Here is a 13,339-nt window from a genome sequence, read left to right as displayed (position 1 = left end):
GTCTGTATAGTCTTTAATTGATGGAGTCACTTAAAGTTTCAAGGTGACAAATATTTATGAATTTTGAGAGGTAATGTAAATGGACCATCAGCTGTGTTCTGCAATGCATTATTTTAATAGAAACGTATAAAAATATTGCACTAGGTACAGCCTGATTACATATTGCTAAAGTGAAAGCAATTGTTTTATATCTTAAACACTAGATCACTTTGTGACAGCCTATCTTAAACTGTGTGTAATACAATGTTAAAATGGCTTGCATATTCACAGCGCTTTCTGTCCCTCTGGAACCTCACAGCACTATCAATACATAAAACACAATTCCTCCCTCGCTGCACCAACCAGGATTCAATTCCATAGCTGCCAAGGTTTCAGATTGCTTATGTGGGACATTTTCATCATTTAAGTGTAATTATGAGTGACATTCAACGACTGAGTGACACTCTCGCGTCAGTATAATGTCACCCATGCACAGCCCACAGCCTGGGTCGGACACCTGTTGCTGGGCGGGCGGTAGAGAAACAAATTAAACTAAGATTCCCTGCTGTAGCCAGCCATTATCAGATCACGATCAATTGACAGTCTGCCCAGGCTCTCTGGCACGTGGGACCCGAGGCCGACTACAAGATGTGAGAGGGGCCCCAGCGCGGATCGCCTCCCTGTACAGTTCCCCATTTAGACCCCTCTTTTACTGCAGTTTAGACTGACCCAGGTTTTGGCTTGTATTTAGAAAATAAGCTTTGTGGTTGGACATTCACATCTGTTTGATACTATGGTTTGAGCAGAGGGTTCTTTTTACATTAATCAGGCGGTTTCATGGTAATGTGTTTTGGTCCTCAAATCTTTGACGTTCGTCTGGCTTTCTGTGTTTGCAGGATATTTCCAAGTCATAATGTTGTACACTAGCGCCATCTTGTGTCCTGTGGAAAAACAGTACCCGGAGGTCAGCTTTTATGAGTCTGTCCCAGCAAAGCGAGTAACTGGAACTACACCGTTTTATCCCACTTCAGGCCACGATTCTTTTACATGGCAATCTCAGACATTGTGGTAATGCAGGAAACTAACCAGAAATGCGTTAACCTAACAGGAGATGCGTGGCACTTGACATGGCTGCAATTCTGTGACTCTCTGTTCACACACACAGACACCTGCAGTGAGGGCATTAACTAATTGAGGTTTTGCAACCTTCTACTGTATAGTTTAACTTGTATTTATTTTTATTTTCAGATGTGCGAGTTATGTTAGACGCAGTAACCTTAATGTGAAGAACAACAAAATAGTTACAGAAAGTTCAGGTTTTTTTTAAGCAATGCTTTCGACCAGTCACCACACTCACTGAACTCCAGTGGCGGCCACCACAAATGAAAGGTGGTGGGCGGGTGGAGGGAACGCATGAGGGGGCATGGGGAAATTTGAGAAATAATAGATGCAAACAAAAAAACAATTTTAAAACCTGCCTTTAGCCGCCTCCAGCATCGCATTGCGCCGCCTCTCCTCTTCCTGGGTCCCATCCAATCCATGTGCTGCAGGGCAGCCTAGAGATTGGCCTGAGTGGGCTAGAAAGACGCTGCTCTCAGGCCAGGGAGTCTGTGGGGGTCTCTCCAGCCGCGCTGCCTAGTGAAGCCGCACTGGAGAAACCCAAGTCCGCATGTGTGGTTTGGCCGGCCAAACACAAAGGAGCACTTAGAGAGTGCAATTAGCACTGCTCCTCCCATGCCCCGCCCCTCCCTACAGCACTGGCTAAGAGCTGGCAAATGCAAAAAAAAATGATGCAAGAACATCGTTTTACATTTGTTGGCTCTGAGGCAGGCAGTGGGGCGACGCTCCTCCACCATAGCGGACAAACCACTGCTGCCAACCTCATCCCTAGGGCACTCAGGACCGCCGTTTCCATGCTTTTTTCTGCACTTCAACCATTGAACGAGAAGACAGCCTGGAAACGTGGCACATTAAAAAGGTTGCGCTTCCAGGCCATCTTCATGTGATTGCAGAGGTATTTGCGTTCCCTGAGAACCTATGGAGTGGGAGGGCGCCCCACTTGAAGACCTTTGAAATAGATTCTTGTTGGCCTATGTGTAATTTTATTAACCTGGTGGCCTGCAGTGAGTGAAGCCCTGTTGTTTCTTTCCTGTTGTCCCTTTGAAGACCCTGCACCACTCACCATGAAGTTGGAACGTTAATACGCAATACAGTTACACATTGTTAGACACTGACACTAATGAAAACAGATAACTGGATTTAGCAATACACCTTTAACTGTTATACCCATCACATCTTGCACTTTTGATCACTCTGCCATTACACTTTGTTTTCCCTCCTATTTTATTGTAAATGCAATCTGTAACTATGCACATCATAGGACCTTTTGTCTTTTTTAGATATGCATGTGCCTAAACAAGACCATTATTATTGATTGTTGGGCCTCTATGACAACACTTTTTTCAAACAACATGTTTTACTTTTTTTGACTGAAACCAAAACAAAACTATTTTAACACAAACGTAATATAAAAATGTAACAAAATAAGTGCATACTTTTGCTTGCTCCGCATGCAGGACTCGCGCCTGGGTGCTCTCGGTGGAGGATATCAAAGTGTCATTCCTTTTCTCCATTAACATGTTGCTTTGCTCCACATACCTGGAATATAACCGTGGGATAAACACAGTGTGAAGAGGCTGGATAGGATTCAAAGGAAGCACAGTTTTGAAATGTCTGGAAGTAAGCGTGTCCAGAGAGGCGATAACTGGCAGCTCAACATGCTTTTTAATAAAGTACATCTTTTATAGCTTTCGTTCTAAGACCATAAATAACCGTTTCCTTATGTATGTAGAAACTATATTACAATGTATGGCTTATAATACTTTTCTACTACTCACCTTCCTATTACTTTAGAAAGCCAAACACCTGGAGAGCCTCCAGAGATGCAGTAAGACAGCGCTTTTTCAGAAAAATGTCAGTGTTGACTTATGTTCATCCAGCCAACTTCATGATGGAAAGGCAGAGTGGCTCTCTCTTCCCCTCAAGGGCATTCAAGAGCCATCATTTTGTGTTAGTGAGACACTCTTTGCTTGAATGGTTTCTCAGCACTAATATTGACCACTGCACAAGCTGTAAGGCCCCACTAGAGCGGTCTTCACTACCAGCCTCTATAGCAGATGATTCCGGGTGGCCCTACCTCTGATTCCGCTGGATGAGTTCACTGATCTTCTCGTTCTGCTCTTCAATGCGATTACTCTTCTCAAACACCTCATGTTTCAATCTCTCATTCTCCTAAAACAAAATTGCAATGGTCATTCAGTTCACCTTCACACATCTTGCCACTATTGCAGTGAAAGGCTCTTAAACTAAAACTGCACCCATCATGGCTTCGTTACAAGACTTCTGGTTATACAATCCACTTCAGCACTGTGTCAGGTGGGAGCAAGAACCCTTCATTCCTACCAAAGTTGTGTTACATCTCACATGTTCATAAAAAGTTACTTACCTGTAGAATTGGTTTGCAGCGTTGTAGAATTGGATGCAGTACACTCTCTTGGCATTTAGTATTTGGTTCGGGATATTAACCTTTCTCTCTCATTAAAATCTTTCTTTTGGTTTTGGCTGTGTATTAAGTGACTTATGTTCACACCCCTGAAGTTTGCAATGCATCAGGACACATAATCCACCTTAGATTATGTTATTTTATGAGCTGCTGCAATATTACTTAGTCTACTTCCGCTACACAAACATATATGTGATTATTATTTTCACTACTTTACAGCATACAGTGAGGTGCGAGGGTTACATGTAAATCTACAACACAACTACCGCAAGCCAATCGATACAGGTAAGTAATGGTTTCACTTTGGAGCATGTCTGTTGTAGATTACATGTTGTACATAGACTTGCAAAGCTGCAGCCCCCTGCTTTAAAGTGGTGGCTTGCAGAAAGTAGAAGTTATTTTGGAACGTTTGTGAAGAGCAAGTTACTTATCTTCAGAAACACCTTATCTGGTAGAGACTATCTAGCTGCAGATTCCTTACCTTAGAATATCCCCAGGTGTCAAACTGAATCCAGAAGATTTTCCAGGAGTACCCCTGTGCACCGGTAGGTGGCATCATTCGGGTCCGTGCCGGAAGTGACATGCATGGTACCTATATAGGCGTCCCCTCTCGCGCTGACATCAGTTACTTTTGAGACTTTCCACACCAGGAACTAGGAGCCACGATGAGCACTGAACCCTGGTGTGGGGCATCCAACACCGAGATTTGCCCGTTACAGGCCCCACATAGTTTGAAATAGCCGGTTTCTTGGGTGACATAACCTCACACCAGGAGAAAAGTCTCAAAAAGGTTAACAAAATTTCGAAAAAGGTCAGTCAAAAACTGACTAAGGAGTAGCTTGGATCAGTGCTATCTGGCATGGAAAGGAAAGAACTGACGTCAGTGAAGGTGGTGGCTATACACGTACCGCACACGTCACTTCCGGCATGGACCACACAGACGTGCAGCCGAATGATGCCACCTACTGGTGTGCAGCGGTACTGCTTGAAAATCTTTCGGATCCAGTCTGACGCCTAAGGCTATTCTAAGGAAAGAAATCTACGGCTAGAATCTGGATCAGATTGAATGGAATTTATATAGCATACCTGCTACCACTATGCCTTTCTTGGGGTCAGAAATAAACATACTCTAAGAATGAGGAAACTGCCATATTTTAAATACTTTACAGAATTTAAGATGACTGATGCTGATAGAAAGGAAAGCAGCAAGGTCAATGTTAAAAAGCAAGACAAGACAAAGAGTGAACCACAAGGTGTGCTCTCTTTATATATGACCAGTAGATTGGATGAAGCCGACCTCAGGACTCATGGGGGCACAAAGCGTGTGATGAAGCACTGAAGGAGCACAGGGCCAGTTAGGCAGAGTGCCCTTAGCCAAAGACAGACATGGGGATAAGAGGAAATCGAAGAAAGCAGGAAGCCAAAGAATCAGACTGGTTGCATCTTTCTGAATTAAATAGAGTGGCCGGATCATGTAACCAGGCCTAAACACAGATAAATACAATAATCAGGAGAATTATAGACTGAACCATAGTCTTTCATTACTTTAATGTTAAAATAATAACTATGTCTGGAGCATCCACAAATAAATTAAACAAGAAGAAGAAATCAAGTTGAAAACAAGGAGGGACTGACTAAAAATGAAGGCCAAGATTTCTGACCGTTTTGACAGGACTGAGCTCTAAAAGCGAGGACCATAACAAAGGAGGACCGGAAGAGATCAATAACCCTATTTAGTCTGAATGAAGCTGTAAGGATTTAGATTACATCCAGTGGGCAATGCCCGACAGACCACGTATGAAAGTCAGATTGTGCCACACCCTGACTGTCATTACAAATGACTATAATTTAGTGGTTGTCAGCATAGGCCAGCAGAGCAAAATCGAAAAAGTGAATCAGGCATGCCAAAGGGATAAAGTAAATATTACTCAGAATCGGCCTTAATGGGGACGCCTCGCAGACATGGGTGAAATGAAGAAAGAAAAATAGGAAAATGGACTGCGCAAGGCCTGTCTACATGGAAGAATGTGAACCAAGCAAGAGCACTGGCTTGAATGTGAACCTGAGCCAGGCATTGAATAAGGATAACATGCAACAGGGTGCAGAGCGCTGCTGAATGATCTAGGAGGAACAGACACCTGTGGTGCCCCAATCCACTAACACCCTAAAACTCCTAGGCACGACACGAACTGCAGCTTCTATCTTATGTGCAGCACAAAAACCTGATTGCAGATGATTACGCAGGTTCTTGGAATGAATGAAGTAGGACAGTTGTCTAATAATTTCCTTTTCAATAATTTTGGCAAGAAGACAGAAAGCAGCAAAATAAGACAACAATAGCTCAGATTTGGACTATCTGCTAAAGGTATCTAAGCAAGAGAACTGTGTGTGCAGGGCGAGGGGAAAGCTTGATGTAATGGAACAGAATTGCAAGCATTTGGTTTCCACACATTGATATCAAATCTTTGATTTCTTAAACCTAAGATTTAGATGTAGAACCATCTACAAGAAGGGGATCAGTAGAAGTGCAAACAAGAGGCGCAAAAGATTCTGAAATCGTCTCCATCTGATTAAGAAAAACATCAGCAATCAAACGAAAGGAATAAGTTGAGGGAGAGATAGCAGTAGAGCATGCTGAGAAAATGAAGCCAAATAAGAGGAGAAAGTAGATGTGATCAGTTTCTTATATGATTTTATAGATGAGATAATTTAATTTGGTAGATGCAATATACCTCATTTTTGCAGAGACATTTTAAACTCAATATTTTAGATATTTTACTAGAGTGGACCTAGTTTCAAGGAACAGTGAATTGTATTACAGAAAACACATTTAGAGTTACACAGCACAGTGCCTACGATTATATTCTAAATGAGAGCAGTGTACACAGGATATTAATGCAAGACTAGGACACATAAATTATATGAATACCTGGTCATTACTGGAATCCTCAGCAGCAATAATGACCATTATTAAGAAATAAACGTGTGTTCGGTCCAACAATAATAGGCAACTGCATCAGACCACCAAACTTTTTATTGATATTCTTTTAGTGTCTCAAGAGAAATCTCATACTTTCTCCTGTATTCTTTATCTCTTTTTCTTTTTAAACCAATAGATTTAACGTTGCTCCAGAAGGTGGCAACACTATTAGAAATATGTTACTTACCCTGGAAGTATCTGTTTGTGGCTTGTAGTGCTGTAAATTCACATGCTCTCCATACTCATTCCATCAAGTGCTAAGCTCGTAAGTGTGCGATTTGGTTTTCTTCGAATAAGTCTTTCGCATCACTAGATAAAGTGACTCCTCCTATGACTTGTTAATGAGCGTGGCATCAGCTCTACTGTTTGATTGTTTTTTGCACAGGGGGTGAGGATGAAGATAGAGCTTGAGGAAGGAAAGAATAGATGACAATGCAAAAGAGAAAAGAACGTTAGCAACAACCAGAGGCTTCCGGAGAGGAGTATCGGCACGGGTGAATCTACAGCATTACATGTCACAAACAGATGCTTACAGGGTAAGTAACCTATTCCATTTGTGGCATGTGTAGCTGAAGAGCTGTAGATACACATCATCTGCATAACATGTAAAGCAGTGCTCCAGTAAGTGGTGGCTATCCAGAGGAGAAAAAGAGTTTATTACACAGCTTGGCCCTCCTGTGCCTGTTGTTGTGCTACTACGTCCACACAGTAGTGTTTGGTGAATATGTATGGATTGGATGAAGTAGCTGCCTTACATTTGTCAGCTATGGGTGTGTTACCAAGGAAGGCAATAGATGTCCCCTTTTTGCAAGTAGAGTGCTGTCTGGGTGGGTCCGGGAGTTGCCTCAGCATAGTAAGTTTGAATACACTTGACAAGACATTTGGTTATTACCCCTTTGGAGAGGATGTAACCATTGTGTGGTTTGGTGAAAGGTACAAAGAGTTGTTGAGTTTTACAAAAGGGCTTGATTCTATCAATGTAATATAGGAGGGCTCGTTTGACATCCAGCGTATGCAGGGCTGTCTTTGCCGCAGACTGTCTGTGGAAAGAAAGCCTGCAGCTCATTTGCTTGAATGAGGCGGTATGAGCAAACCATTTTTGGGAGAAACTTTGGGTTGGTCCTAACAGCCATCCTGTCATTATGAATCTGAAAGAAAGCTTCCTGCAAAGTAAGCGCTTGAAGTTCGCTAACACACCATAAAGGCATGATAGTAACCAGAAAACCAAACTTTCATGATAGGAATTGTAGTGGACATGACTGTAGAGGCTCAAAGGAGAGCCCATGAGTCAAGTAAGTGCGATATTGAGGTGCATTTGATGCCTGATGATGACCTGGTTCTGCGTGAGAGGTTCTGACCGGTTTGGCGTTTTCTGGTGAGGGACCACTGCTAAGTCAAACTAGGGTTTTCTGGCCCACGTGGGAGTTACAAGGGTGAGGGTGAGATGTGTTTGCTGCAGCTTCTGAACCACGTATGGAGGGAGTGGGAGAGGCGGAAAAGCATAGGCAAGCATACATGACCAATTCATCCATATTGCATGGCCCATGGACTGTGGTTGTGAGCATTTGCAAAGAGATCTAAGTCTGGGAATCCCAAATGAATGGCAAGTGTAGGATTTCAGGGTGGAGTTCCCACTTTTGGACTTGTTGCTACATCATGCTGAGCAGGTCTGCAAAATTGTTGCCTACTGAGAGCAGGTACTCTGCTAGCAGACAGTCTGTGGTGAAGTGCCCAATACCAAATTTTCTTCGACAGAGCCGACAGATGCAGAGAGAGAGTCTGCCTCCCTGTTTCTGCAGGTAGTACATAGCTGTCATGTTGTCTGTCTTGATGAGGATCACCTTGTGCTGGACCCGACCGAAGAAGGCCTGGAGTGCCAGCTGGATAGCTACTAGTTCCAAGTGACTAAAGTGGAAAAGAGTAAAAGAAAGGAAAAAATAAAATGCTAATAACATAGTGTTATTATCATTTTATTTCGTTCTCCTGCTGCGGCAGCTTTGTGCGAGGGGGCAGGGCGGGGCTGCAGAGCAGGCGAGGAGTGGTGGAGCCCTTATAAGTGCGCATTGACTTTTTGACTGGCCCTCTTGGGCCGCCCAAAACAGTCATGCGCAATTTCCCTGTTCTCCAGCCTGCATGAAAAACATGCCCAGGACGCCATCCCTGGCTGAGAGCCGAATTACAGCACTCAAACCAATCACAACGCTGCGTTGCAGCATTGTGATTGGTCAGTAGAGCCTGGCTGTGCTTCCTTTTCCTGGAGTCTGACACAGGAGAGCAGGAGCAGAGACACGGGACCCGGCGGCAAGGTAAGTGTTAATTCTTTTATTTTTTTTTATTAGGATCCGCACCCCGTTGTGTCCCTGCCACCCGTGAGCCATGCCAACTGCCACTGGGAAGTCTCCATAACGAAGGTCACATGCGGGACTGGAACTAGAACGGGCTGGCCCTGCAACAGGTTGTTGCTGTTCCACCATTGCAGACAGCGATGGGTGTTGGCCCAAATCAACAATATTTAACATTTTTAAAACACATCAAATCGTTGTAGGGCTTCTTTTACAATTCAAAGACCATATTTCAAAAACAAATGCTTAAGGAAAAGACAGCGATGAAAGAGCAAAACAGGACAAACAAATAACACAAGGTCGAGATTTGTATAGATTCATTACATAAATCACATAGTCTGTCCTTAATAATTAATCTATACTAAGCACCTGTAACCATTTTTAACATTAAATATGAAACAGTAACAAAACACCACAAACACTGTGGTTTAAACTCCATTTTAAATAGGGTTGTGGCTGTGCTTGAATACATGAGGCTACTAGAACAGCCATCTTCTTTTTTCCCTTACAACTCAAGATTTCATGAATTACTGAACTTCTCCTAACACAATCTTTCAAGTAAATTTTGTGTTGGAGAAGAGACCTTCCTATTAGATTTGCCTTACTCCTATTAAAGTGTTGAAGTACATAATTACAATTTTTACAGCATTAACGTTCATATTCTGTCCATAAATGTCTAAAATTAGAAGGCCTCAAAGTATTTTCATTACTGTAAAGAAGCCATTACCCCCAACGTAGAATTGCAGCCAACCCCATTATTTATATACTTGTTAGTCCAATTTCAAGGAGCATGGCTTCAATTGAAGTTAGCCTTCATCTTGTGCATAAAGTTCCAGTGCTTTATATCTACAATTTCAGAGGCATATAACAGTGTGGGGGCACGGTACACCAAACGGAGAGGATTAAAATGTCTTCGACCTGATGCCCCATAAAATGACAAAAGTGGTTTTCCATGGGCCATCGCTAGATGCGAAATGTGCTCTTTATCTAATAGAATGGCAGGGAAAGATTTCCCTAAACAAGGGTATGCATTAACAAATTGCATTTCCTCACTCCCTAAAATCATTTATATTTTCTGTTCTTTCTACATCTCAACCTGAAAACTCTTATTTTTTATTTATTTTTTTACTTTTCTTGATGTTGATTTTGAAATAATGGCTATCGGCATACTTTTGTAAACAATCTAACCATTTTTGCAAACCTTTGGGAGTGAGAGCACAAGGTCATCAGCATTTAAAATCAAAGTTATATACCTCCCAAATCGTTTTCAGTGCTTTTGCCACATCATATATATATAAAGAGAAAATAATAAACGAGTTAACAAGCATCTCTGTTTTAAATCATTTTTCATTAAGATTTTAGGGTTTAGCCCATATTTGCTCCAAGCAAGACGGAAGACCTGGTGAAGGTGGAATAATTATTTTAAGCAACATCTCTGGCATATTAAAGTATTTGAATTTTCGCCACTGGGTAGGCCGGTCCATGCGGTCAAACAGTTGAAAATCAATATAGGCCGTATACTCTGACATGCCCCATGTCGACACATATTTCTCCAAAATTATTTGTAGAACTGCAATAATGTCCAGAGTTGAACTATTCTGTATAAACCCAGCTCGCTCCATCAGGACAATATTGTTATCGTCCACGCAACTTTGCAGATGAGTTGATACACACTTGGCATATATTTTCCCGATGGAGTCAAGCTGCGTTATCTGCCTCTAGTTACTAGGTTGACAGGTAGAGCCTTTCTTGAGTAATGGAAGGGTAATACTGCCCCTCCATGAGCCAGATACTTCTCCAGTGAGACAGTAATATCTAAATAAGGGTGCCAGGTAGCTTTTCCCCAATCTTCTTCCAACTGTATGATTGAATTAGGTACTTAATCAGGTCCCCTAGTGCCCGAGTCTCTAGCTTGATGAATAATATCATTAAACTGCACTTTAGCTGAAGTGTAAAAATGTATTACCTCCTTAGAGTGAAAATCAGGAGGAGAAAAACTCACGTCATCCAAAGAATTAGTAGCGTAAAGATTAGAAATATATTTTGAACACTTCACTTGTAGTAATACATATTTTAAAAATTGAGCCACACCCGCTAGTCAGTGTTATAATTCTGACTACTAGGTAGTAATCAGAATGTGGAGTTACTGAACTACCCTTTATACTACTAGGAGTGGTATGAGCTGGAATGTCTTTATCCAATCTTCCATTTACAATAATAACGTCATTGTCCCTGCAGGATTCTAATAGGCGCGTCCCTCCTATTTGTTCTACATAATGACAGAGAGATAGACCTCTTCCCTTTCTCTATCTGAAAACAATCTTATAGCATGATAGGAGACCTTTGCATTAAGACTCATACAATAATTCGATTATTAATGTATTCTATTTCAGTGACTTGACTTAGAAAATAAAAAACGGATTTTACGAGAGGATTGTTTTTGGTCCAGGTGGAATGTATACGTTAGCAGGGAAAAAGGCATTCGAGTAGCGAGAAAAGGTTTCATAAGAAAATAATAATAAACACTCAGCAAAGTGGCAATCCCTCCGCTCACAAGTCCTTTCCGGGATTACATTTTTTTTCCGCACATCTAATTGCAGAGAAATTATCACACTCCAGGGCTCCCAAGCACCGAGTCACCTGGATGCAGATAATATCAGCATTCAAGGAGTTCAGGGTGTGTATCTCTTGAGACTTAGATGTGCAATCAGCTAAATTCCAGGAAAGGACTTGAATGCCATTGCTAAAAGGGCTGTGCAATCTTGTGAGTCCTAGAGTGATTACTGTTGAGGGCTCCTGCTAACCAATTCCATTTAGATACATTATCTACTTCATTAATCACAAGGGGGGGTTATTTCGTCCTAGGAGTGTGACAGATCTTACCCCAACCCTAAGTAAATGACAGTTAATTTTGCATTATTTTACAAAAATGCAAAACTGATATTGGTGAATTCTGTACTACAAAATGGGGGATTACATCTATATTTCTGCTGAAGAAAGTAACAATTTTCCAATATCAAATTAACAATTACTTTTGAGTTTAAAGTGACCCTCGTTCACTTTTCAACAAGAGTATAGTAATTGCACTAATGAAATGTCAATGCTCATCACCATCCTTAATGGCTCTAATTCTAATTATTCTAATGAGTCAGAAAGGTAATTTCATCATCAAACAACACAATAAAATCAAGTGTCAAAGGCATATTTTCATTTGAAATCGACGTAGTCGCTGTGGATATTGTACATCTAATAACTGATGATCCAAACTGGGGCTAAAAACCTATGCCTTCGGATCAAAGGTAGAACATGAAAGGTCTGATAAAACTTCATTATAGCTTGGTTGGGGGGGGGGGGGGGAATCTGCTTTTGTAAAATAGCACCACCACCAGCTTCCAATATTGCGTTTTTAAAAGTTACGTCTTTTGTGGGAATTGACGGAGTAGAAAATAGAAGAGCTACGATGACATCTTGATTCTCCGATTTGTGTTCTTGTAGATTGAAATCAGAAGAAACGTTTATTTTACTTGCTCCCCTTTTTTTAGCCTTTGACATTTTCTCTTCAAGCTGCGATTTGTCACTTTTTTTTTTTAAACTGTTTATTAAGCAATGGGTTTTAGTTAAACAGTTTGTTTTCTTTTTATTGAAAATCAGAAAAGAGGGGAGGCACCTAGCATAGGCATAATATTCACATTTCTCTGTGATTCTGGAACCTTAAATAAATCTTCCAATAAGAAGGACTGCCTAAAAAACTCTTGAATCTTTCTTCCTGTCGGTGTCGATGGCCTCCAACCAGAGGCAAGCAACCTGAACGCAGCTGACTCTCTTTAAAATACCTCTCCTCTATTTCCTTTCTGCATCACCTCTACTTTTGCTGGTTATTCTTTAAGTATTACAGTCAACATATCAGGGATATGATATGAATTGGAGGTAGATTTTTCAGGCAAATTCAGAATAGAGGATCAAATTTGTTCCAGATAATGAAGTGATTCTGAGAATCGAAAAATATCCCCAGGTTAATTAAAAGATACATATAAATTATGTTCCAACGTCATTGAAGTATTGGAGGCGGAAAATTAGATTTTACTCTGTGTGCTACAAGATAAGGATATTGTTTTCTGGGTAGATAAGGATTGAGTTGCAGGAATTGTAAGTTCCCTGTTTGCACTTGTGGGTTCATGTCTAGACAATTTTACTGGGGCAATATCTGGCAATGTATAATTCATCGACAGTGGATCTGTTGATTAAACCTATTCTAGGCAATACTTTCCCTGGAGTACTGGGGGTGTTGTGAGGCTGATTCACTAGGGAATTCGATTTAATTTCTTTAATACTTTCCACTGTTGATATATTACTATCCTCAGTCTGTTTCAGAAAGCAAGCTGGGATAGTGGATAACCCCTTCAACAGCTCTATGTGGTTCGATTGATTTCTTAGGGGATTTGAACTTGTTTTATGACAACTTGTAGCTGAAATCAA

At 41.3% G+C, this 13,339-nt stretch overlaps 1 protein-coding gene across 3 annotated transcripts in view; it reads right to left on the bottom strand.

Moving 5' to 3' along the window:
• FKBP15 (FKBP prolyl isomerase family member 15) overlaps positions 1 to 13,339 on the bottom strand; it is a 371,570-nt gene that overhangs the window by 155,334 nt on the left and 202,897 nt on the right. For all 3 annotated transcript variants that reach the window (XM_085610375.1, XM_085610359.1, XM_085610368.1), the window contains exons 18-19: positions 3,176 to 3,270; positions 2,535 to 2,637 (exon numbers count right to left, since the gene is read on the bottom strand). In XM_085610375.1, the coding sequence (XP_085466501.1) occupies positions 2,535 to 2,637; positions 3,176 to 3,270 (198 nt within the window). The remainder of the gene's footprint in view (positions 1 to 2,534; positions 2,638 to 3,175; positions 3,271 to 13,339) is intronic.

Source organism: Triturus cristatus, chromosome 1_2, assembly GCF_964204655.1.
Source record: "Triturus cristatus chromosome 1_2, aTriCri1.1, whole genome shotgun sequence".
Taxonomy (NCBI): Eukaryota; Metazoa; Chordata; class Amphibia; order Caudata; family Salamandridae; genus Triturus; species Triturus cristatus.
The sequence above is the reverse complement of the archived record's forward strand: the minus strand, read 5'-3'. Positions and strand labels throughout refer to the sequence as shown.